At 41.2% G+C, this 27,227-nt stretch overlaps 1 protein-coding gene across 1 annotated transcript in view; it reads left to right on the top strand.

Moving 5' to 3' along the window:
* KIAA1328 (KIAA1328 ortholog) overlaps positions 1-26,757 on the top strand; it is a 173,243-nt gene extending 146,486 nt beyond the window's left edge. Inside the window, exons 8-9 of the mRNA XM_009907804.2 lie at positions 14,270-14,454; positions 26,645-26,757. Coding sequence (XP_009906106.2) covers positions 14,270-14,454; positions 26,645-26,757 — 298 coding nt within the window. The remainder of the gene's footprint in view (positions 1-14,269; positions 14,455-26,644) is intronic.
* Positions 26,758-27,227: the final 470 nt, after the last annotated feature.

Here is a 27,227-nt window from a genome sequence, read left to right as displayed (position 1 = left end):
ATTTCTCTGTTGTGTTAAAAGGCTATAAACAGAGGGTAGGTTTAGTGAGGATTATAAATAATCTAGAGGAAGGTGGGGTATTAGAAGCTATAGAAAATAGTTAATGACTTTTTCTTTAACGTTTCACCAATAATCAGTCTATCATGACAGATGTGTACTGGGTTGCCAAATGCTATAGTCTGATTTGGGTAACGGTTCAAAGCTCAGCATGTCATGGAAATGGCAGTGTGGTCCCTGATGGAGCAGGGGAAAAAAGCTTTTCAGCTTCTCAAAGGGCAGTATTTGTGGAAGCAGATGCTTGCTTGCCCTACCCAGCATAAAGAACAGTTCTGCATGCAGCCAGGAGAGTTTGTACTGCTGGATTTTTATAGGATCATTAATTATATGTTATAAGGCAGCTAAGCACGGCATTCTTAACTCGATGAATTCCATTATGAATGGCCTTTTCATATTCTTCATCTCATTATATTAAATGCATGTGACCTGAAGTTTAGCTAAAGTTATTGTTCAGGTTAGCTTTCATTTAGTGGTTGCCCTAGTTTTAGAATAGTATGATCTTTAGATTTTATGGAGAGACAGAGTTTTATGCATGTTTTTGCAGCACTATTTTAGATAATTTCTTTTGGATAGATAATTTCTTTTGGAACTAGGTAAGAACCTCTGTGAGGTGGCAGAGAAGGGATTTAGTCAGTCCTTGATTTGCCTGGAGATTTCTGTACCCATGTCCCTGGATGACAACATCCAGTTACACGGATTTGGCTATTATCTCTCTGCCAATAACTCTTAAACCTTCTGCTCTGTTCTGTCTAGTCTTGCATATCTGACTGCCTCCCTGACACATAATCCTGGTTGTTTTGCCTTCAGATCATTCCTAATCTGGCCAAAACAGAACTCCCTACTTTCTCTTCTAAATCTCTCTTCACTTCTGATTTTGATAATGCCATATCCTTCCTGTCACTCAGATTCATAACCTCAGGGTCACTCTCCTTCTCCATATGCCTCCCGGCTGCTGACAGCTGTTGCAGCTTCCTTCTTCTTTACAGCAAAAACATGCCTTCAGTATGTCAACTATTAAAAAACTACCCCTTGCTCTAGTCCTTCATCGTGCACCTTGACTATGCTAAAGTCTTTGACTTCTCAGTGTGCATTCTCCTCCTTCAAAAATAAGTTTTCCAAATGAGTGTCTGGGATGCCTATTTGGATCTCATCACAGTCGCTTCTTCATAGCCCTCATTCAAAGCCCGGTTGCCAATACTTTCTAGTCAGGAAAGCTCTGCAGAAAGTCACAAAGCTGTTTCTTACTTTTTCTCTATCATCTTCTTTTCACTCCTTCAGTTACATTGGACTCAATGTTTTCTTGAATGTTGCATAAAGTTTTTTCTACCACGTTTCCTAATTCTTTATGGCTTTTGTAACTCTTGAGTCGTGTCATGGTGAATTCTGGCTCTGTCTGTTCTCACTGTGTATTTCTTGTTTCACATCTTTTCTCTTCAAGCCCCTTTTTTCCCCTGAGTTTTGTCAGAGTTTTTCTTTTTTTCCTCCCCAACTTCAGTGCTAATTTGATGAATTTTAAACTAATGCATCTCTTTCCACTGACCCACAAGGAGGGTGACTGCCTGGTAAGTCCGCCTAAAATCTAAATCATGTTCGAAAGGTATCACTGGTGACCTGGGCAGAGAAATATTATAACTCAACTCCAGTGAAAAATCATCAGCTATTCTGTGTAGAAAACTTTACATGTGGCTTCTAGCACACACAACACACGGAAATAAAACAATATGTAAGTCTCTTTAGTCTTCTACCAGTAGTGCCAAGCTTCACCTCTGTGTAGCTACATGCTCTTCTGTTTGATCAATGTGTAGTTAATATTTTTTTATTTTTAACTTTGTGCTCTCTTAATCTCCATCTTGGAACCTTTTTGAAGAAATCATGTCTCTGAGAGGTGGGCTAAATTTATATGCTGGCTGTGGACTCGGTAGGGCTGAGGTGGTTTTGCAACACAAACAATGCAAACCTCTAAACCCACGTCAGATTGTCAGGGTGTCACTGGAGGCACCAGCTGTGGACAGACATTTCCAAACATAATATAATAAACTTGTGTGAAGGTGGGCTTCAAGATCTAAGATCAAGAGTGGTAGCTGCAAGTTGACAGGAACCACTTGTATCTGGACTAACAGAAATATGTGCTGTATTTGTCACATTCAGTTTCTAGAAGCAGGAACCCATCAGCTAAGAGCAGTGCCCATGGCTTCACTGCACACTGCTTCATACCAGGATCTCTTCCCTTCATTCCTTCCCTTAATACTGGACCTGTGAGAATGTAAATGTGTATCTGTCTAACATGTACCTCTTGTCAAGGCAATAATCTCTGTGTGTTTTCAATTCCATTATGTCTTTTTATTTCTGAATATGAGTGCAAAAATGTGTTAAATTCATTCCATAAGCATTCTAGTTGAGTCAGTTTTTGGTGATGTATTCATGTTCACATATAATCCTGGCAATGAAGATAAATCTTTAGTGTGTTATTTTTCTGTAGAGACCAGGCAATAGTTTTTAGAGTTGTATGCCACCAGTTAGGCATCTAAGTGTGCACTTGCAGTAAATACCTGATTTTTCAGTCATTAGCCATCAAACACACTCTATGAAATATGCAAATTTGATGGATTCAAGGCAGTTTAAGTGTCCAGAAGTCATAGTTTAAATCTTTACCAAGAGCTACCTTATCAAATCTACACCTGTTGGGCATGATAATCCACTAATCTGAGTGAAGTCCAAAGTCTGACTTCTCTATTTATTCTTTTTGGGTTATAAGATTTTTTTTCTTTAAAAAGCAAATCAATAAACAATCTCAGTGTTTTCATTTTACTAAGCAATATAATATAGATGAGTACTAGTGCAGTAGTAAATCATTAACATACTCCTTAATCATAGAGTGACAATATCCCACAGATGTGATTTAATCATGTAAAAAAGGCCGATGAGGTGTAAAGATGCATCTGGAAAGATGATTCCAACAGAAATAGGATAATGTATGTCACCATTTTAAAAGACCTTAGTATGAGAGCATTTAGGATGCAGTGTTCATAGTTGCAGACCTGGCTTTATTCTAACATGTCATTCTTTCTGATCTCTGTAAAACAAGTATCAAAAGGCACATCACGTTTGTATTTGGTTGGGGAGCCAGTGTGCTGTTAGGAGACATGTTGGCAAAATGTTAGAGCTTTGCATTATACTTGGACTGAGCATGTGCCAACATACTAAGTCTTTGACAGCATTTTGGAATAAGAAATGCGTTACAGTCTCCAGACTTGCTAGACCTAAGTTTTCTAAGACTTTAGCGCTAACTATACAACCCTAAAACCCAATAGTAATCTATGCTTAAAGTGCTTAATTCAGTAATCATATAATACAGATTATACAAATACAAATACTCATTATACAAATGAGAGAACAGAATTTTCATGGGAAAAGATGAGTTCTGTAAGGATGCTTCCATGTTAGTTTTAGTAGTAATGGTTCCCGATCATTAGAGAAATCAAATTCAAGGGCACAACAGTCAAGATAAAACCTCTAATTGTGTTTGCTATGGAATTTGATACATTTGTGAAAGACTATCCTTGTAACATGTTCCCTGATTATCAGGGGAGTTGTTAAATAACCTGGAAAGCCACCTCAGGATCTTTAGGGGTATGTGTATTTGCCCAGGTTAGTGGTTACTAGTTTTCACTGCTACCAGTAGGAGAAGTTTCTAACTTTGTGTTTCTTCATTTCCTCACCAAGAAACTAGGGATGGTAATTTATCATTCTAGTATGATGAGTATTGCAAATTAGCATCTATCAAGTGCAACTTTGTCGATGAACAGAAACAGCTGTCCTTCATAATTCTTCTGTCCACTTGTAGACACTACAGAATCTTCCGAAACTCTTGTTTTTCTGTGCATATCTAACTCTTTATACTTGCATCCAAAAGACAATCTTAAAATATCTGTTGCTTTAATTAGGCATCTCTTCAAAATGCCTTGATAGTAGGGCATACTGGAAACCTTGAGTACCTACTTTCCTACTCTTATATTGTGTCTCTTCTCTTCTGTATTGTCACTTATTTAGCAAATGATTGGTCTGTAAAGACCATGATAAGAAACAGACTTTTTTCAGTTGTTCCTCATTTACTGAAATCTTTTGTTTTCAACACCTGCCACCCTCTCTGGGAATGCCTATGTTCTGGTAGTCTTAATGAAAGAAAAACATAAAGAGTCTAGCACCAAGCAGGTGGTACCTGCACACTCAAATAGATCTCTACAGAAACAGCTCAGCCACAGCCTGTTTTGCAATACAGCCCATCATCTACTGTGGAATATTTTGTTCTGGGTAAATCCAGGTTGAGAAGGCATGATGTATTTGCCTTCTATGTCTTTATTGCAACCCAACTGAAAGCTAATTTGGGGGATGTTAGTTCAGGAGATAGTTTGCATATGGCATTTTGATGGGTACCCTGTGACTGGGGCTGCCTTTCAGCCAAGCAATAGTAATGTTTGGTAAGGCACTAAGGCAGTTGTTCACTTTGCTGAAGAACATGTTATTCTCCTTCTGAAGGAGAGAGTGATGTAACTTGATCTATGGGACAAGTTTGGATTTAGTGCAGAAACTTTGTTTGTCCTAAACAGGCTTTTGCATCATTCCTTATGGTACTTTTCACTGCTGACAGCTAGGCAGGGTTTTCAGATATACAGGCACTGTTTTGAAGGATTGTTTTTATACCTATGACTTGACATTTACATGACTTTCTTTTGTGAAGGCTGACAACATTGCTTGCTGGAACGACAGCTGCTCTGCTCTGTTCTGTAAGAAAGGCCAAACACAGAATCACAGCATTTTGTCCTGCTGAAGCTTTGCCAGTCTGTTTTCTGTGGCCATTTCTCTGTGACTGTCTTCAAATGTTTATTTTGGAATTTTCTTTGGATTCAGAGGAGAGAAAATTAGTCAGAGCTGGTAAGGAACTGAAATTTAGCTAACTTAAAGCAGAATAGGAACAGAGCTTCAAAAGGAAGGTAGGAATATAATTTTTAGGTGGAATTTAGTTTAGTACTTGATACAAATGGACCTCTAACTGTCTGTATTAAGTGCAGTCCTGACTTCATTGAGGATAAAGGCAATATTCTGATTGATTCAATGAGGCCAGGTTTTTACCTATGGCTGGAATGATCTAATAGGTCATTGCTAATTAAGATATGTAGCCTCAGTTCTTGCTGGTGGAATTAAATATCTGAGCATCAGTCACTGAAGGAATGGGGAAGGAACTGGACTCTGAAAGTGTGGTCTGGAGAAGCCAAGCTATGGATTACTGTACCGTGATACAGCTTGATATATGAGAAAGCTTTTAGCATAGTGACCGGTATACCTCCTCTGAGATGAGAGAAAAGTAAAACAAAGGTAGTAGATACATGAGAGGCAGTTCAACAAGTGAAAAACAAAACAAAGCAAAACAAAAACCCACAACAGAGAAATCTGATATAGCCACAGGCATTACTGAATTTGGGGGCGCTGAGCCTGAAGAGGATTGTAAGAGATGAAAGCTCTGCATCACTCCCCAGCAATACATTGTGTGCATAATAACATTTAGCTTGTAGGCAATCACTACCTGTTTTCTACAACAAAAAATGGTTTTGTAACAAGCAGATTTTATAATATTTATATTTCAGTTCCATAACTCTTGCAAGCTGCTGAGGTACTCCCCTGCCCTCCAGCCCTTTGCTAGAAAAATATATGGGAAAGGAGGTAGACTCTATCTCAAAGATCATGGATCTGTTGGAGTGGGTCCAGAGGAGGATCACAGAAATTATCAGAAGAGAAGGCTGCAGGGCTACCTTATTGTGACCTTTCAGTACTTAAAGGGGGCTTACAAGAAAGACGAGGACAGATTTTATTAGGACCTGTAGGGATAGGACAAAGGGTGATTGTTTTAAACTAAAACCCAATGATTTTAAACTAGATATAAGGAAGACATTTTCACCATGAAGGTGGTGAAACGCTGGAACATGTTGCCCAGAGAGGTGGCAGGTGCCTAATCTGGGGAAACCACCAAGGTCATATTGGATGGGGCTCTTAGTAGTTAAAGATGGCCCTGCTCACTGCAGGGTGCGTGGACCAGATGACCTTTACAGGTCCCTTCCAACCAAAACCATGATTTTATAATCTCAAAACTATAAAGGAAGATGCTTTCTAGAAAGGAAAGCAGCTGTTTCTTATTAACATGCACTTGATCCCAGCAGTGTCATTAACATGCTGATGCATCTAACACCAGCCTCAAAATGCCAAGTTTCATAATTGGGCCATGAAATCTCACTCTAGGCTTGAATATATACTTCAAGGTCTGTGTTGGGGTAGGATATGTTTCCTCATTTTTAAAGAAGGGGGAATATGTTAAGCTCAGATTTTTTTTTTCAGGCACTGTTTCTAGTTGATAGATTTTTAACACTGGGTTTTTAACTTTGTTGATCTGCCGAAATGAGCAGTTTGATTTTGTGGTGAGGAACAGAAAGGGATAAGAGATTGCCCTGAAATTCATTCTGTGCTTCTCTTCCTCACCTGCAACACTCTTCCCTCCCTTCCAGGTCTGCTATGCCATCTTGTAGGTTTACATACCCTACACAAGCAGCAGAGCGTGGACCCATCTCCATTCTCTTTCCCATGTGCTGCTTTGCATCTTGTACATCTTGACATGTTTCTCCCCAGCTCCACTGGAAAGAAAGGGCACCTTGGAAGAGGACTCTGGGTTGCAGAGGGAGATGTGCTAAGGAGGGCCATAACTACTTTGTTGTCAGGGTTTTCCTTATGATTAGCTCTAAGCAGACACACATGATGTATGCATAATTTCATGTGTCTCCTTTTGTCAATGAGTCCAAATTTCTAGAATAAAGCATTTGAAAAATCTGAGGCACTTGGTAGTTCTGGACCTAGATGCTTACAAAGAGTAACACAATATGCTTGAGAGGACTGGAAAAGTTGGGGTTGTTCAGGATACCACTGTTCCTGTTTCTTAGTTCCACTCATCCAAATTCTACACTCCTCCTTTTCTCCCTGTATTCTTTTCTAGTTGCCATGCAGACAACCAACTTCCCAAACAGTCCCACTGTTTTTCAGAAGTGTGGTTAAATAAAATCTAAATCTAAATAAAATGTAAATTCAGACCCCTGCTGAAAGGAAGATCCCATCAAATATTGACACCTTACCCTTTGCTCCAGCACTTCTGATGCTGCTGCTTTATACCAAGCTGATTATAGAAGCTGATCTCTTTGAAAATGATCCCAGCCAAAGTGGGAGAGTTTGTCAGACTGCATCTGAAATGGCCATACAGCTTCCAGCTACAAAAACGTATTGCTTGCGTTGTCTATTTATCACCAGTTTTGCATCATTAAGTGTTATGCATTCTTGGCCTGATACAATAGCAGCAGATTGCACACATGAACTGTTAATGACTTTATTTTTAAAACAGAAATTGAGGAACAGGAATATTATGCTCCAACATGTTTGCTTTTGGAACTAACCTACCACGACAGTCTGTTTGATAATAGTTAAACTCTCCAGCCTTTGCCTCAACAAGGGTGCAGTAGGATGCCATTAAGGCAGCCATCTGTTGAACATACATACTGGAGGCAGGAATTGCCTTGCCTTTTGGGTTTCTGACTAGTTATAATGTAGTTGTGTTCTCTGGATGCCTTCAGTCTGCACTAAAAACATGTAAAGATTCAGAGTTAGCAATTCAATAGATCTGTAAGGGAATGTGAAAGGGAGTTGGATTTGAGGAACCAGGCTCTGCAGGCTCCTCTAGCAGAGGGAGATGACCCAAGAAGCAGAAGGGAATGAATACAGGTCTCTGTTAAGAGAGGCAAGGTAAAACCCTCACAGCTCCCCTCATCTTCCCAGCTGCCCTTGCAAAACAAGTGTGGGGCACTGGAAATTGAGAATGAGGTGAATGAGAACACAGAAGACACACCATCTGAGGTGTTGCCTAAAGCCAAACAGCCTGCCCCCTGCATCAGGACTTGTTAGGCCACACCTCGAGTACTATGTCCAGTTCTGGGCCCCTCAGTTTAGGAAAGATGTTGACATGCTGGAAGGTGTCCAGAGAAGGGCAGCATAGCTGATGAGGAGTTTGGAGCACAAGCCCTATGAGGAGAGGCTGAGGGAGCTGGGGTTGCTTAGCCTGAAGAAGAGGAGGCTCAGGGGAAACGTTGCTGTCTACAACTACCTGAAGGGAGGTTGTAGCCAGATGAGGGTTGGTCTCTTCTCCCAGACATCCTGTGACAGAACAACAAGACTATGATGAAGAGGTTATGAATTTATGAATATGAAATATGAATTATATATACATTAATTTTATTATTAAAATTATTAATCATAAATCACTATTTTCTCTACATATTCTAGTGCACGATTGTGAAATACTCCCCATAAGTTGTTTAGGATTTGCCATTTCGACCCTATTAGAATATTTATAGAATTACTTTCTATTAATTTCTCGAGGGCCGCAATTCCTCTGCTTGTCCACCAGAAGGCGACTCGACAGGAGCCTGGTGGCTGCTTATTACAGTGTGTCAGAGGCTTGAACTTGAAATGTTATGGTTCTAGGCATGGGTGCTTTGAACTGAATGTTAGTGAGTGCAGAGCATGTGAAAGATACGCTGTGTCCTTTGTAGCAAGGTTAGTTGTTAGGCTGCAGCAGGCTGCTGTTGCCAGGGATAGCTCCTGAGCTGGTCCGGACGGTGACTGTGGGCGCGACCTTCTCCCTTCCGTGGCAGTGGAGAGGGGCAGAACGTAGGGTAGCCGGTAGGCAGGCTCCCTTCGCAGGATTCAGGTGGCTCCCTCCGGATTGCAGGGAGCGGTCCTGCGGGCTCGGCCCGGCAGGGCCAGTAGTGCTGGTCCCTGGATAGGGTAGGCCCTCGCAGCAACAGCCTTCAGGTCCAGTGAGGACGGCTCCGGGGAAGAGGCGCGGCTGCACGGAGTGGCAGCTTCCCCTTTGCTTGGCTCAAAGGAGCGGGCGGGACCCTTTCGGTGTGGTCCTGGCTGTAGAGCACAGGGCGCGAACGGTGCTATGGATTTCCCTGGGGTTCACAGGGCATGGAGCGGTGGGAGTGGCGGCTCCTCTTACATTCCGCAACAGCAGGGTCACACAGGCATGCGGCTGAGCGCGGCTCCTGCTTTATGCGAGCTGGTACACACGGCTGTGGCTCATCAGTGTGCTGCTTGAGGCTGAGGCAGACGTTTGAACTGCCAGACTCGACTAAGTCCCTTCCCCAGCAACTGGGCGAACTTACCCTTGGGGGTCCAGTCCTCTTGACACAGCGGGCTCTTCTGACGTGTGAGGCTGGCAATACAATGCGGTAGCTTCTCAGGCTCTCAGCAAAGGTCCTTCCTCTGGACATGCTCTCAGGACTGAGGCTCGATGGGCCTGCTTGGATGCTGGCTTCTCCTCATCTTACAGAGGCCGCTAATTTTCTTGTTTATAGGAGAGAGAAGACTTATTAGCAATGGCTTAATAATTAAGCAAAGGCTATAGCACATAGACAGAGAACTTGGTAGCTCAAGCAAAGAGAAAGAGGATGAAGAGAAAGAAGACAACTTGTTTACAAGTTGGGGTAATGCTTATAAGTTTCTCGAGGCTGGATTTGGCCAACGGGCAGTCTCATAAACTACCAGCTTTAGCCTATAGAAAGCGTGAAGCTGGAATTATGCCCATACTTGGTAGTGGCACAACCATCTCATGTGATGGGTGCATGCAATTGTTTATGCTGCCTGGTTGACACCTTGCCTTTTTTTCCCCTCAGGAAAGGAGGGGGATGTATCCACATATGCTGGGACAAGTTTCAATTACTGGGGCATAATTCTGGGCTAATGTGCCTTCACCACAAGGACACAGTCTGAAGCTGTGCCAGGGGAGGTTCAGGCTAGATGTTAGGAAGAAATTCTTCACAGCACATTGGAATGTGCTGCCCAGGGAGGTGGTGCAGTCACCATCACTGGAAGTGTTTAAGAAGAGGCTGGATGAGGCACTTGGTGCCATGGTTTAGTTGATGAGCTGGTGTTGGGTGATAGGTTGGACTCGATGGTCTCGGAGGTGTTTTCCAGCCTGTTTAATTCTGTATGCTGTATTCTGAAAGGTGAACATCCAAATTTGGGATTGATGGCTGTGAATCGGTCAGATGAGCACTGGGTACAGAGCAGGGAAGAGATGAAACCTCACGGGTGTACACATGCCGATAGTAAACGCTACTCTGTGGCAAGAGTCTGAGCTGCTTTAGTTGCTTAGCAATTCAATAAATCTGTAAAACCATTTGCATATCAAGGCTACCATTATGTTGGATTGATTCATCAGGATGAGTAGCTAAAACAAGTTAAATTCTATCAGAGTTTTCCTGCATTAATTTAAAAACAAATTTAGTTGACTCTAAATGGACATTTGTTTTAGTACCTTGAAGAACTGACTTTCATCTCTTAAAGCAGAATAATGTATCTATATGGTGCCCCAACTTGAACAGTACCTAAAGATTACTAAATAAGACTCCATTAAAAATACTTATAATGTAAGTATCATGGGTCCCAATAGCCTTTCTAATGTCCATTAATGCTTATTCTGAGGATCAGAGCTCATTTTACTGAGCCATTTACTCAAACCGTGTGATTATTTAGAAAGTTAATTCATGCATACTAAAATCTAGCTTAAGTAATGCAGAGGGTAGGAGGTAAAACTCTATGGAGACGATAGTCCTTTTTGTTATTTAATGATCAGCCATAATTAACTTGCAAATTTGAAATAATTAGAACAAATTAAAGGTATTTAACTTTGCCTCCCTAAAGAAAAATTCAAATTGCACCAAATGCAGCTTTAAATTATTCAAGTCTCAGAGGTCTGTGCTGGGTTTTTTTACAATGCCTTTTCTATGATGAGAATACCAATCTGCTTTTTGTCAGAAAGCATCCTATCAAGTAATTGTTCTTTGTGTCTAATAAATGACAGCTATTTTTCTTTGTAAAAGTATTTGAGTCTCTGAAGACTACATCAGCATTTCCATGGCATTTTAATTCAATAAAACAAAAGGTTAATTTTTTTCTACTTTTTAAGGAATGCAAATACTGGCAGTATTCAGTGGGTCCTGAATGACATTTAAAATTTGCCATTCACACTCAGCAGGGGTATCGCGATACGAGGCAGAGACGAAATGGGAAAAGTGTTCAAGGTGTGTTTTCCTTTGTTAGTGATGTACTTTGACATTCATAAGGAAGCAGGAGTGCTGAGACTCATTTCTTTTGTGATGATGCTACTCTACAACTCCTGTCTTAGTATGTATGTTAAATGGGTTAATAAGGCCATTATTTAGACAGTCTTCTCTGTTGTGCAGATTCAGGGAATAGCGTGAAAATTCATCAGCTATCGTGACACCCTGCAGGAGGCCATACTGACCAAGCTGCATTTGAATGATACTACAGCTTGCTGATTTGAAAATAGTGAGGGTCCACTTTTGTTGATTAATCTCTCTACCTGTAGATAACTGAACTCTTTGGACCATGTATTTGTTTTAAATTTTCCAGGTTGTACTAGTCACATTATTCTTTTTACTAAGTAACAATGAATAGGTAACTATGTTCTCAGGCAGGTTTTTCTTTCCTTACATTTTCTTTGTTTAATTTTGGTACCTTGTTAATTACTGAAATTTTCTATATGCATTATTCCTTTCCCTACTTGGTTTGCACACCTCTCAGATGAAGTGTTTGTCATTTTAAGATTTGACTCTATCCTTACTTGAGCAATACTTTAACATAAGCTTTCTTCTACTAAAGAACCAGGTTCTAATTAATTGTTTAGTGAGCTATAAATGCAAATAGACTTGCTTTTTTTATTTTCTCATAAATCAGGGTTTGTAACATCTTTTTGGTGTCTGTTTCTGTTTGAGTTGCCTCTGCCATAGCATTGTTTCAACCATAACTCAGTGTTCTAGAGGTAACCACATCATGTAAAAGGTATTACAGTGAACCAGTCAAGTAATTGCCTCCTCATCTACAAGCCAGGGGTCATCATCTTCACAGACAATCACAGGCTGTAATTAAATACACTTTAAAATCTCAGAAAGCATCCAAATAATGATGAACTCAGTGTTTTTAAATGCTGTTAATCATCCAAGTACAGGCAAATGGAACGTCAAGTCCTGAATTACCAGGGAAATCTGGTCAAGTATTACACCTTTAAGCCTCTTTAAACAGTTATTAGTGTCCAAACCCACCTCTTATAGTACTCTGGGTTGCAGAAATTAGTAGGTTAATAATTTCATGTATTTTAAATGACATACAAATTTAGTCCACCATAAATTTTAATAACATGTTCCAAAACTATCAGTGGCCACACAGTTTAAAGCCCTAAAGTAAATCAAGGTTACTCAGAGAAGTTTCATCCAACACTTTCGCCAGTTATTACAGCTCACAAACCATTATATACTGTTCTGCATTAATAATACAGGAGTAACATTTAACTGTCCAATAGGCACAGTGGGCCCTATTAAAAAATGGCTAATATAATACATAATTTTGAAACTTTATATGTGGCTTTCATTTTCTGTTGGGAGCATCAGATACCTGCTTTTTCCCTCAGATGCACAGTAACTTCAGTAGTGCATGCTCTCTGTGTTTCATTCACGTGAATCCAACCCCACAAATAATACAAACTCAGTGACAGTCTTCGGGTTGCTCATATACAAATGATGCTTAAGTAGGAAAAAGATTCGTGTAACCTTCTTTTAACCTAGGAAAACTGTGCATCACTCCCATGATTGCAAGTAGAACAGTGTAATCTTGGGATGACTTGTATGAATTCAGGTAGATAATCCAAAGGGGGTTTTATGTTTTTAATTGCTTTTTGTGACAGTGACAGAACTAATGACATATTCATGTGGGGAATCCTCATTTAAAGCAGTAGTTCTTTCCCAAAGAGCAGAATTTGAAAGCAGTAGATCACCTATATAGAGAGACAGAACGGTCTCCTTAGATTCCTGCCTTCCACTAATGTTTTGTGGTTGCCTGTGCCTGCAAAGGCTGAAGTCATACATGCTCCACAACACCAAGTTTGCCTCCTGACTCTGTGTGTGCAGTGTTTGTGGTCTTGTGCTGAAGTTCATCTTGAAGCACAATGGTTCTTGTTAGCTTTCTCTTTTCTTACTCACACTGCAGTGCTTGCTGCGTCAGATACTTTCCCACCAGTTTGCTACATACATTCTCTATCCTCTCTATCCACCTCTTTTTGTCTCATCTCCTCTCATCCATGTTCTTGATTCAGTGTAACAGCATCACTGAAGTATTTAAAAGACATGCAGGTGTGGTACTGAGGGACATGGTTTTGTGGTGCAATCATCGGTGTTACGTTAACAATTTGACTTGATGATCATAGAATCATAGAATGGTTTGGGTTGGAAGGGACCGTAAAGCTTAAAGATCACAGGATGTTAGGGGTTGGAAGTAACTTCTGAAGATCAAATCCAACCCCCTTGCCAGAGCAGGACCATAGAATCTAGTGCAGGTCACACAGGAATGCATCCAGATGGGCCTTGGAAGTCTCCAGAGAAGGAAACTTCACAACCTCTCTGGGAAGCCTGTTCCAGTGCTCTGCAACCCTTACAGTAAAGTTCTTCCTCATCTTGAAGTGGAACTTCTTGTACTGTAGTTTACATCCATTGCCTCCTGTCCTATCACAGGGAACAAATGAGAAGTGGGAGCACAAGTGAGAAGAGGGGGCACAAGTGAGAATAGAATCATCTAGTTAGGGCTTTTTCCCGCCTAAATGATTCTATGATCCAGTCATCTGCTTCCCTTTCACAAACCACAACTCCATTTTTCTCATCACATAATCTTCTCTTTTTCCCTTTCATCCAAGTAAAGCGAGCACTTTTAAATTTCTTTCAACCTTTGTCCACTGTGCTGGACAAAGTACCTTCTATGTCTTTTCCTCACTTGTCCTGTTCTAACTACTCAAGAATTCCCTAACGCTGTTAGGGAATGCACCAAATGCCATAAAACTCTGGATAAAACTAACAAAGTGCTGATAGGTGCTGATAACCAAAGACTCCAGCTGAAGTAGGCTGGTACCTTAACAATTCTTAGGCATCCTGCTTTCAAACAGCAGCATGACTGTTATGCTTCTGGAAAGTGAAAGTGTGGGAGGGGACTGGCTGCAGTGTTAAAAGGGTTGAATGCATCATGGAGTAGTGTGATCTTTCTTTCCTTCCAGTGTGCCAGTGCTGAAATGTGAAGATTATTTTTCAAGGATGCCTCCAGTGAGAAAAACCTCCAGAACACCCAGGAGCAATGGTGAGAGCAATTTTGAGAAGAAAATAGTTGGTTTTGATGCAAATGTGGAAGACAGTCAAACTCTTCTGATGCAAACTGAGAAGGAAGACACTAAGTCAAGGAAAGGTAAGGGGAAGTTTACTGTATTGAAGGGCCATGAGTGTGCTGATGGCATTTAGAAATTATGTGTGTATGTGTGTGTTTTCAAGAGTATATCAGTGAAATGCACAATTAAAGAGAGAGGATTGCAAGTTGCTTAAACCAACCCAAGAGAGGGTAACTACACTTAAAATAATAAAAAACATTAAAAACCTTATAAATAACAAGTGACAAGTGATCTGCTTAGATGATGTACCTGATGGAAGGAAAAAATAGCCCTTTAATCTCCAAAAGCTACTTCAACAACTCTTTTGCCTTTCCCAGCAAGAAGAGAGAATAAGTGCAAGTGGGGCTTGCTCTTGAAATGCAATATTTTTCACATTCTTTTCGTCCCCAGTAATGGCTATACCATCACAACCTGATATTTTGCCACACAGGGATATCTGTGCAGCTAGAATATATTCTGCTTTTAGCTTAGTACCTTCACTTAGCATGCAAAGAAGCAGCGTTTCTTAGTAAGAGAAAAGGTTGGGAACAAAAGCAGCTTGGATGTTGCACTGCTGATCCTTGAGCATAATCCTTGGTTCAATTATGAGCTAGGTTTTTTTTCTTTTTTTTTTTAACTTGTCAGCCAGTTTGCCGTATATGTCAGCATAAAAATAAAGAAAATGGCAAAATGTGAAGAAATGTGGTTCAGTTCTCACAGGAACAAATAACTTCTGTTATTGGTTAAGACCATAGCAACATTAAAAAGCAGTCCCTGTGAAGAAACTTTCAAAAGGGTATCATCAGCCTGGACCCAAACAGTGGCTGAGGTTAATCTCTTCCAAGGCACAGCTACAAAAGTTGGAAGCCTGTAAAGGGCTTGTGTCCAAAAAAATCAATTTCTAATTTGAAACAAAATCATTTTTGACTAACAGGGGTTCAGGACCCATTACTTTTGCTGTATAGTCTGCTGACATTTCACACTTTCTGTTGTGCACAATGAATCCTAATAGTCATTTTATAACATTGCTACACCAATCAATTTAAGCAAGAGAAAGCCATTACAATTCTGCAAAGTTTCAGAGGCAATTTTCACTGATGGTTTTCTTTTATGTTTTTTCAGATACCATTATTTTTTTTCTTTTCTTTTCCTCTTCCTTCTTCCCCTTTCTTCTCAATACTGTAGTGGTGAAATTGAGATTTTTTACAGTTGGATGATAGGTTTTGTTTCTTGAATAGGGATAGTTCCCAAAAAATGATTTATTTTCCATAGTTTTTTTGGGGAGAAAGAATTCTAACCTAGGATGAAACTGAATTCAAATTTCCAGTGACTGAGTGCTGGAATAATTCTCCCAGCCTTCAGCAATGGAAGCATTTCTGTATTTGGGCTAACAAGAGAAAGAACAGTAGCCCTGTTTCAATGCAGCTGCATAAATGGTTCTGACCACTGCACTGGACTGAATCAAGAGAAGTGTGGCCAGCAGGTCAAGGGAGGTGATTCTCCCCCTCTGCTCAGCTCTGGTGAGACCCCATCTGGAGTACTGCCTCCAGTTCTGGAGCCCCTATTACAAGAGGGATATGGACGTGCTGGAAGGTGTCCAGAGAAGGGCCATGAGGATGAGCAGAGGGCTGGAGCACCTCTCCTATGAGGACAGACTGAAAGAGTTGGGGCTGTTCAGTCTGGAGAAGAGAAGGCTCCGAGGTGACCTAATTGTGGCCTTCCAGTATCTGAAGGGGGCCTACAAGAAGGCTGGGGAGGGACTTCTCAGGATCTCAGGTAGTGATAGGACTAGGGGGAATGGAATGAAGCTGGAAGTGGGGAGATTCAGGCTGGATGTGAGGAGAAAGTTCTTCACCATGAGAGTGGTGAAGCCCTGGAATGGGTTGTCCAGGGAGGTGGTTGGGGCGCCATCCCTGGAGGTCTTTAAGAGCAGGGTGGACGAGGCTCTGGCCAGCCGGATCTAGTGTGGGGTGTCCCTGCTCATGGCAGGGGGGTTGGAACTGGATGATCCTTGTGGTTCGGTTCTGTTCTGTTCTATTCTATTCTATTCTATTCCATTCCATTCCATTCCATTCCATTCCATTCCATTCCATTCCATTCCATTCTATTCTATAACAGACTCCAACCAGGATGTCAGCCTTGTTGGCCTTCCCTCTAATTCTCACCCTCAGGCACTCAACTTGGTCATCCTTAATCGCTAGTTCCTTGGCATCTAGAGCCTCCCTGATGTACAGGGCCACCCCTCCACCCTTTCTCCCTTGCCAATCTGAAGAGCCTGTAGCCCTCTATTATGGTGCTCCTGTCCTGTGAGTCATCCCACCAGATGTCTGTGATGGCAACTACATCATAATTTTCCTGATGTAACAAGGCTTCCAGCTCCTCTTGTTTGTTATCCATATTGTGTGCATTAGTGTACAAGCACTTCAGCTGGGCTGCTGGTTTCACCCCTGACTCCAGCTTACCACCCTCAGACTCCTGTCTGGGGGGACTGGTTTCAGCCCCTTCCCCCTTCTAATCTAGTTTAAAGTTCTCTCAAGCAGACCTACTACCTCCCTTCCTGTAACCCTTTTCCCTCTGGGGGATGGCCTATTCTCATGTGCTGGGATCTTTCTCCCCCTCTGGGAAAGATGTACTCTCTCTGTTGCCAGTGGACCTGGTGCCATAGAAAGTTCCCAAAATTCTGTTGGTGGCACCAGCCTCTGAGCCACTTGTTAATGGCACTTGCTGTCCTGTTCCTTTCAGTATCCCTTCCTGCAACTAAGGGTATTGATGAAAACATGACCTGTGCCCCTGACCCCTCAACCAGTTCTCCTAGAGCCTTGAAGTCCTTTTTGATTGCCTTTGGACCTCTGGTTTCAACCTCATCACTCCCCACCTGCATAACTATGAAGGGATAGTAATCAGAAGACTGTACCAGACTAGGCAGCCTTCTGGTAACATCCCTGACCTGGGGCCCAGGGAGGTAGCAGACTTCCCTGTGGGAAGGATCTGGCTGACATAAGGGGCCCTCTGTTCCCCTCAGGTGGGAATCACCAATAATAATTACCCTCCTCTTTTTTTTAAGGGAACAAGTCCTGATGCAGGGGTCAGGCTGTTTGGCTTTAGGCAACACCTCAGATGGTGTGTCTTCTGTCTTCTCACCTCACTCTCAACTTCCAGTGCCCCATGTTTGTTTTGCAAGGGCAGCTGGGAAGGTGAGGGGACCCGTGAGGGTTTTGCCTTGCATCTCCTAACAGGGCCCTGTATCCATTTCCTGCTGCATCTTGGGTCACCTCCCTCTGCTAGGGGCACCTGCAGAGTCTGGCTCCTCAAATCCAACTCCCTTTCACATTCCCTTCCAGTCCTATGTCAAGCAACTTCTTCCTTCAGTTCAGCCACTAGATTAAGCAGACAATCGAGCTGCTCACACCTAATGCAGCTGTTATCTCCATTGCCCTCCATTTAAAGTGCCAGGCTCCAGCACTGTCTGCATCCAGTTGCCTGGACACCTGCCTGCTTGAGTTGGACCTCAGCCTGGGTCACACAGATCTTTTGAAAACCAGTTTGTGGCGAGTTACCACCATCCCTATCCCTCGCCACGTGGCCTGACTGGAGAACATTTCAGGAATGAGATCACATGACTCAGCACCTCCCTCTCTTTGGTGAAAGCACCACCACTGCAGCAGTCTCTGCCCATGCCATGCCAGCCTCTCGGGAGAGGAAAGACTATCTTGGCGGGTGGTGGGGATGTGCCACTCTGCACAGTATGGTGCCTGGTTCCTGCCTCAGTGCACTGCCTCTTCTTCATTCATTCATTTTGATATTCTTAGAAGTTACAAGCTACACCTGGCTATTGCACTTAGCAGCTGAGCTGCACCTATGCTGATTTAGTGATCATAGTGGTCAGCATCCTCTCTGTACATGGTGGGTATCTTTCACAAACGTTTACTGAGATTGCTGGCTTTGAAGATGTAGAGCTGTGTGGCAAAATTTAACTTACAAATGCTGACACTTGCTGTGATACCAAATAAAGTTCAGAGAAATACTTTCAAGCTGTGGAACAACCTCAGGTCTATTACAAATTTGAATGGCTTGTTTATCACAAGGCAAATTACCTTGCACTAATCACTGAAGTTGAAGTCTTCTGTATTTAGTATCTTTTTAATTGGCTTCCTTCTGTTATATGTTTGGACTCTTAACAAGCATACACACATACTTAAAAAGTGCTTTTTCCATCTTTGGGGATCACTAAGGCACAAAGTCAAATTTCTTAATTTTAATTAGCTCTGGACTTAGCTATCTGTCTCCTTGCTTCTGATGGGTCTTCCCATCTGTTGTTGACCTGGGATTTCTGCTTTGAAATTTATACTTTATTAGGAAGCAATTATGTAGCATCTCACAAAAAGAAAACAACAGGTGCTAACATTTTTTTAGATGGTGATATTAATAAAAAAACAGTATTTGCCTTACTGCATTAGAGTGCTGAGTCAGCAAGCCTGAGTTTGTCTCAAACCTGTCATGTCAGTTCACACTGATCCCTCTCTACTACAGTGCGTTTGAGCTCTAGCTAAGTCATGCTGTGTGGGAAAGGGGACTGACATCAACAAGATAACATCTTGAGCCATGAAACTTCATGTTATTTACCCTCACAGCTTAATGAGGTGGCCTTTTGGACAGGAAAACAGCAATGCTGAATACTGCGTACAGAAACATGTCCACTGAAAAATTCTTGACAGTCAGATGTTAACCTATTGCCTCAGAGGTTTATTTTCCTCTTACTTTGATCTGCCTTTGCTGTTTAAATAGTACATTTTTCAAGATGGGAACTGTCTCCCAGCACACCTTAGTGCAGTGCCAGTGCTGATGTGGACTCACAATATAATCTCTCTGTATCACTGGGAATGCTGGGTGCATGTGGATGATGGTCCCTCCACAGCAACATAGGCTTTGGTACCAGATTTTGGTGTTGTTTTATCCACCTGCCATTGTCTTTCTTGGGTGTTTTGTTGTTCTTCTTGTTGTTGTTGGATTTTTTTTGACAAGATAATAAGATTAATCAAGAGGCTACTCCTGTGCTGGAATGATGCGAGGTTTACTGCTCACAGGACTACTTACTTACTGTGAGCGCAGTGAGTTTGGAAGGGCAAGTTCTTAATAAACTCACTTCTTCTTCCTCCCTTCAGATATTTAATAATGGGGAGAAGAGCACTGTTGACCAGGTCCTATCACCTTGTCGAGTGAAAGGGGCACTTCTACTCTCTTTTCAGAGTAGAATTTACTGGACCTGCTTAAGCAATCAGCTTTTATTCTCTCATTGTTGCTTTTTTGTCTCCTATTTCTGTTTGCTCCTTGATTTTTATTCCATGCTTTAGCAGGTTTTTGTGTATTGCAGCCAAACTGTTTTAGTTTTACCAGTAAAACTTTAAGCAGAGGAACTAATCCTCAAGCCTTAGATCTTTTCAGCAGTAAATTGTTTTTATTGATGTCACCAGCAGCTATGTCAATTTGTACTAAAATCTACCAACTTGTCTAGTTAAAAAGCACTGGAGTACAGAAATGTATGTTTCTTTTCTGCCTTGGGAAATTTTACTTTTTGGCTTGGAAAGTAAACTAGATTGTGTCAGTTGCATTCAGCATTATTGGTCACTTCTTTACATTTCTGTTTAAAGTCTTCTTCTTTGCATATTGAGCAGGTCTCTTAACTACTTCCTCCTGGATCACAGGGGAACTATACTGCTCCCTGACTCCATCTGCCAGCTCAGAGGCCAGTTGTCTGGAAGACAACCTACCTTGCTATTAAAATTTGAGGCAAAGAAGGTGTTAAGTACCTCTGCCTTTTCCTCATCTTTAGTTAAAATATTCTCCTCCATGTCCCAGAGTGGAGAACAACCTCCACAGTGGAGGTTGTCCTTGCCCCTCCTTTTGCCATTTACAAAAGCATTTTTTGTTGTCCTTCACAGCAGAGGCCAGTCTAAGCTCTAAATGGCATTTTGCCTCTCTAATTTTTTTCCTACATGACCTAGCAACATCCTTAAACATTTCATGGGTTACCTCTCCTTCCTTTCAAAGATGATACACCCCCTTTTTTTCCCCTTAATTTGTTCATGAGCTCGTTGCCCATGCAGGCCAGCTGTCTCCCCCGGCAGCGCATCTTCCGCCATGCATAGCTTTTATTTCCATCTATAAAACAAAAAACCAGAGATGGAAAAATATTTCACCTCATACAATCTGTTCTTTTCAAGGAGCTGATTTTTCTGTTACAGTGTTTGTTTTTCTGTAGATTCTAATTTAGCTTCTTAGGGATTCAAGATCTGGAACTTCTTCCCTTGAGGGAAGATTCTTCCCTACAATCGAGCAGAGCAATTAGTTAATATTAGTGAAGCTCTTTGAAGATCTGAAGTACTATATAAATGTTAAGTATTATGAATATTAGTATTATTCAGTTCATAAAGATTTCTTTCATGATTATCAACCTAGATTTCTCTTTGCTTACTTTGATCCCATTACTGCTTGCACCAGCCCCTGCTGTATTACTTAATTCTTAGTGTTTGTACTTTCATATTGTAGACTGTGGTATTTCCCCACTTTCTTGATGTTTTGGTTGTCTGTTTCTCAATGAGAAATATACACCTATTTAAATTTTCTCAGATGAGTGTTTAATCTATTTTAAGTCATTCTTATACCAAGTTAACCAAATTGAAAATAATATTCATGACATTACTTTTTAGAAGACATCTATAATTGCTTTGGGGGTAGCTTGCCTTGTAAGCTTACATCTAGTTTGTTTTTTGCTATTATTTGCTACTCCAGTTTCTCCCTGTTGGTGTCAGAATTTAGATTATCATACTATGAACCTTTTTCTTTTTTTGTCTAAGGATGAGTGTGTCTATTCTTTTCCCATATTTCTTGTTTCTCTAGATCATCTGCAAGGTCTCCAGTCTCATACTGTCTTCCAGCACCTGCAAATCTAATTAATTTGCTGTCATTTGTATCACCCCAGTTCTCTATGACTTTTCATAAATAATTACCAGTCACTTCATAAATTCATTAACTAATTCCCTTTAGCCCTGAAGTATATATCCTTCACAATAAAGAATTTGTATCTCATTCTTCCCCCGATAATTTCTTTTCATCAGCTTTATATAGGCAAGTATTATATGTCAACATAGTCTTCATTATCTGCTACTTGCCAATTTATTTTTTCTCATACTATATTTAAAAATTGTTAGTAGCTTGGCCACTTTATGATCATTATTGATTTAGTCCTCTTCATATATTCATAGACCTGCTTGGTCTTTGGTATTTCTTTTCCCTCAATTAACTTGCATGCATTTTTCAAGATGCATTTTTAAACTTTTTTTAAAAAAAATTTTAAAATTTTTTTTTTTTTAAGATATGTACTTATTCAAGATTTCTTACTACCTCTTTTTTATGTCTTTGCAGTCTGAGAGTCTCACTATATTCCCACTTACATTCTTTGCTTGTTTTCCATTTCTAGCCCTGGTAATATTTTCAAACTTTGGTCTGTGAACAGTGCCCTTGAGGCTGTATTGGCCTCTTCCAAGTCCATAGATTTTCTTTTTTTTGAGAAATAGTTGGCTATGAACTGTCAGTATGCTGACAGTATGCCAACCTTTTCTCATATTAAGAATTGAATATATTCTCTCATACTCACCAGGTTTTTATTACTTTAGTATTAGTTCCTTAAAATCCAGCTGCCTCATTCCACTGCCACACAGTAAGATTTCTAAATATCTTTTATTCAATCATAAAGCCAACAGTCTAAGCAAGAGGCTTCCAGATTTTATATGAATACCCACTATTCTCATCATGGATTGGCACAATATCAAGCTACCAGGGACACACAATCAGCATGATATTTCTGAGAAATCCATCACAATTAACACTTTGTTAGGCATGTTTTCCTCACTGTATGGTTCAGAAGCACAGTAAGAATTAATTTCTCATGGAGGCAACCTCAAAAACAGACAGCAGTAGCTACCCTAAAAAGTATGGATCTATTGTAACCAAAATTACTCATCGCTCCTTCTGACACAATTAAATGACAAGTTTGGATGTCAGTCAGGAGTATACTACTACACAACCAGCTTTAAGCCTAAGTTTTACGGAATGTTCTTTCTAGGAAGATGGACCAAAAGACTGGGTTAGGGATCAGTTACTTAAATTGAATATTCCTAAGTCCATGGGGCCTGTTGAGATGCACCCAAGAGTGTTGAGAGAGCTGACTGATGTTGTTGCTGTACCACTCTGCAGCATTTTTGCAAAATTGTGGCAGACTGGTGAGGTGCCTGAGGGCTGGAGGAAAGCCAGTATCAGTCCAGTCTTCAAAAAGGGCAAGAAAGAGGTTCCAGGAAACTACAGGCCAGAGAGCCTCACCTCCATCCCTGGAAAATTGATGGAGCAGCTCATTTTGGAGGTCATCTCTAGGCACTTGGAAGAGAAGATGATCAGGAGGAGTCAGCATGGATTTACCAAGGGGAAATCTTGCTTGACTAATTGGTAGCATTCTATGATGTTGTAACTGAATAGGTAGATGTAGGGAGATCAGTGGATGTAGTCTACCCTGACCTTAGTAAGGCTTTTGACACTGTCTTCCATACCATCCTTGTGAGTAAGCCTAGGAGGTGTGGGGCAGAAGAGTAGAGTAGAGTAGAGTAGAGTAGAGTAGAGTAGAGTAGAATAGAATAGAATAGAATAGAATAGACCAGGTTGGAAGAGACCTTCAAGATCATCGTGTTCAACCCATAATCCAACACCATCAACTAAACCATGGCACAAAGCACTCCATCAAGTCTCCTCCTGAACACGTCCAGTGATGGCACCTCCACCACCTCCCCAGGCAGACCATTCCAATGGGCAATCACTCTCTATGAAGAATTTCTTCCTAACATCCAGTCTAAACCTCCCCTGGCACAGCTTGAGACTGGTCTCTTCCAACCTGGTCTATTCTATTCTATTCTATTCTATTCTTTTCTATTCTATTCCATTCTATTCTCTTGTTCTGGTGCTGGTTGCCTTCAGGTAGCTGTAGACAGCAATAAGGTCTACCCTGAGCCTCCTCTTCTCCCAGCTAAGCAATCCCAGCTCCCTCAGCCTCTCCCCATAGGGCTTTTGCTCCAAACCCCTCACCAACTCTGTTGAAGAAGAACAGACAGTGAAATGGATTAGGAACTAGTTAGACAATAGAGTCCAAAGAGTGGTGCTCAATGATGCCAAGTCCAGCTGGGGAGCTGTAACTAGTGAATTCCCCCGGGGATCAGTGCTGGGTCTGGTCCTGTTCAACATCTTCATCAATGACATTGATGAGGGGACAGAGTGTGTCTGCTCAGCAAGTTTGCTGCTGATAGCAAACTGGGAGTCTTGGCTGATACACCTGATGGCTGTGTGGCCATTCAGTGAGACTTGGACAGACTGGAGAGCTGGGCAGAGAGGAGCCTAATGAGATACAACAAGGATAAAGACTCAAACTGTCTTGGGGGGTGAGGGGTGTGGTAATACAATTGCTTTCCTCTTTGCCTATTCTCTCTCTCACTTTCTATTCTCTCTCTCTCTCTCTCCTTCTGATTCACTTTATTTGTGTAATACATAGCCTTACTGTTGCTCGTTTGTGCCGGTAATTTCCTAACACAGAAATATTCAAAAGAACTGAGTCTCTTTCACTCTCTGGACCGTGACAACTGCCCGGAGAGGTTGTGGAGTCTCTTTCTCTTTAGACTTTCAAAACCCTTCTGGTTGCATTCCTGTGCGACCTGTGCTAGATTCTATGACCCTAGGGGTGTTGGACTAGATAATCTTTGGAGGTCTCCTCCAGCCACTAATGTCCTGTGATCCTGCGTGTGTGCACTCACCCACAAAGGGGAAACTCCCACTGAAGGTTACCCAAAATATACACTCACCGAAGGAGGGGGTGAGGACTTCATCAGTCTGTGGAAATATCCTTAGATGGTATCCCATTCTAAGAAGAGAGGATCCAAGTGCAAGGCCACTTGGTTTGAGAAGACCAACCCAAAATGTCTCGGTAGCAGGACTCTCTTTGTAGGCTGGGCAAGGTGCTGGTTAATGTCTGAGAGGCTCAAGCTGGTCTTTATTAACCTCTAGCAAGCCTCAGTGCTTTGTCAGGTGTAGTCAGGCTTCTGTGTTTCTTTCAGGGCAGTGTGCCTGCTACACCATTTTGTTTGTCAGCCTTCCTAGAATACACCTTAAAACAAGTAGTTTTATTACACTGTGTATATTTGTATACATCTCAGATAAATGCAGTATTTTAAATAATTCATTGGATGTCTGTAAATTTTGCACTAAAATGGAATTACAACTTTGTTGTATGTTTCATGTTTTAGCATGGATGGTAGATAATGTTACTGTTCACAGAGCTGAGAAATACTAAGACATGACAGAATTACTTAAAGATCAAAATACTGATTTTACTTTAAATTTTGCTGAGACTTGTGGTTTTCCCTGTACTTACTGCTTAGTTAAGCAATGTTGGTTGAACAAATTAGGCTAGATTAAAAAGGCACAAACCCCACAGACTTTTGTGTCGTGGATGAGATTACTCCTAATTTGCCTATTCTGTTTACCCCTGACTACTGGTATGCAAGTTGTCTAACTAAATCCTGTCTACAAAACCAGTTTTCAGGTGGGTGGGTGAAAGGTGGAAGATGGAAGAAGAGTTGATTGGACCACAAGCCTCAAAAGGTTGTCATAAGTCCATCAGGTTGCTACTGGTTATCTGCTTAACATTAACAACTTGGACAGCAGGAGAGAGTATACCTTCAGCAAGTTTGAACCCAGCACCAGCTGGGGAAGTAGACAATAAGCTGAAGGGAAGCACTCAGTATTCATGGTATAGGAAAGTATTAAGTATTCAGTATTCAGGCTGGGAAAATGGTCTGATAGTGACCAGTTTAGGTTCAACAAAAGGAAATGCCAGTTCCTTCAATTGGGTTGGACTAGCCTCATGTTACAGGACCACCTGGGGGATGAAAACCTAGAAAGTGGTTTTGCCAGAAAATAGAAAAATGTCCTGCCGAAGAGCAGGCTGAATACGAATTAGAAGTGTGTCTGTTTGATGGAGTAACCAAATCCCATACTGGGCCATAATGACAATTTTGTGTGACATTCTCTGATGAGAATGGATCTATAGAGTGCCATAGCCAGTTTGGAGCTCCACAGGGCAAGAACAGTGACAAACTGTAGGAAGTCTAGTAGAGGCAACCAAAACAGTCAAGGGGCTGGAGCTTACCAACGTACTGGGAGAGGCTGAGAAACCTGAGAGTGTTCAACCATACAAAGAGGTGATTCAGCACAGATCAAAACACTAGAACAGGCTGTCCAGAGAGGTTGTGGAGTCTCCTCTGGAGACATTCAAAAGCAGCCTGGACATGTTCCTGTGTGACCTCTTCTAGGTGATCCTGCCCTGGCAGAGGGATTGGACTAGATGTTCTTTTGAGATCCCTTCCAACCCCTAACATTCTGTGATTCTGTCTGATTCTGTGATCTTCCTTCTTTCTTCCATTACCTAAGGGGAAGGTGTAGAAAAGGGAGAATAAAACTGTTCTTGGAAGTTATCAGAAACAGAGCAAGAGGCATTGGGAAAAGGCTGCAAGTCAGGAAGTCCTGATTAGCTACACAGAAAACTGTGAGGGTAATGAAACGCTGGAACCAGAGAGGTTGGCTCACTATCAATGGCTGCATTCAAAAACTAAATGGACAAGAGCCTTAAACCTGATCTTGTTGGTTCTGCATTGAATTGAGGACTGTACTCTGGGCTTCACCCTTCAACCTAGGTTACTTTGTGAGTTAGGAGTTACTGGAAGCAGAGAAGGAATAGACTAATAGTTCTGTTTTACCGAAAGTAAAATACAGTTACAGTGATATTAACAATTGGAAAACTAACATCTTCTATCATGTCATGAGAACTCTGAAATAAGCTGAATCCCATGGACCCCTATAAGAAGTCATAATACTGCAAATCTGACAGACTTTGAGCAGTAAGATGGTTGTGGAGTGTGACTTATTCTGAAGAACTGATTCTGTGTGATCCTGAAACGCATGCTATTCACAGTCATCGTGAACTGATGAGTTCTTTGATTGGCATTTCACTGTGTATATGGCACTCCAAAAAAGTTGTAACTTTTAGTCCTAGTATTCTGTAATAATGCAGAATCACGAAGCATCTGTCCAAAACTTACTAGCTTCTGTTGTCTGGCTTGTCTTCACTTCATTCCACAGGGATAACTTCAGGACCTAGGAAGGATGCAGCCATGTCTTCTGTGCTGATAGGCAGCAGGAAAAGGCTTGTAACCACAGCCACATCACCAATCCAGCATGACACTTCACGGTAAGCCATGAGATAATCTCTGGTTTAAGATTCTGCAAACACAACTATCAAATTATCATAGATGCAGGGAAGTGGCTGAATTTCTATGATATTTTGTGTTAGCACGAGCTGGATAATATAAAATGAAAACTGCCATATCCTTTTGACATTTATAGTAAGCCTTAAATTGCTTGTTAGAATACCAAAAGCAGGAATATGCCAAGTTCTAACATTTTAATTTTACTTAGATTCTGAACAGAAAGTATTTTATGTTTCTAGTCCTGACACAGTAAGTACATTTGTAAATATTTCGTATGGATGGTGTTAACCCTTGTGGGGTTTTAAATCCACTTGAAGATGTTAATACCCCTTATTCACCCCCATGCCCCATATTTTAACAACTGCCTTTTAAAAAAAAATATGTTTTGTTCCAGAGTTATTTTATGTGTAATGACAAAACCAAAATCACATTAAGTCAGCAGTTCCTGATTATAC

The sequence above is a fragment of the Dryobates pubescens genome, chromosome Z (genome assembly GCF_014839835.1).
Source record: "Dryobates pubescens isolate bDryPub1 chromosome Z, bDryPub1.pri, whole genome shotgun sequence".
Taxonomy (NCBI): Eukaryota; Metazoa; Chordata; class Aves; order Piciformes; family Picidae; genus Dryobates; species Dryobates pubescens.
The sequence above is the reverse complement of the archived record's forward strand: the minus strand, read 5'-3'. Positions and strand labels throughout refer to the sequence as shown.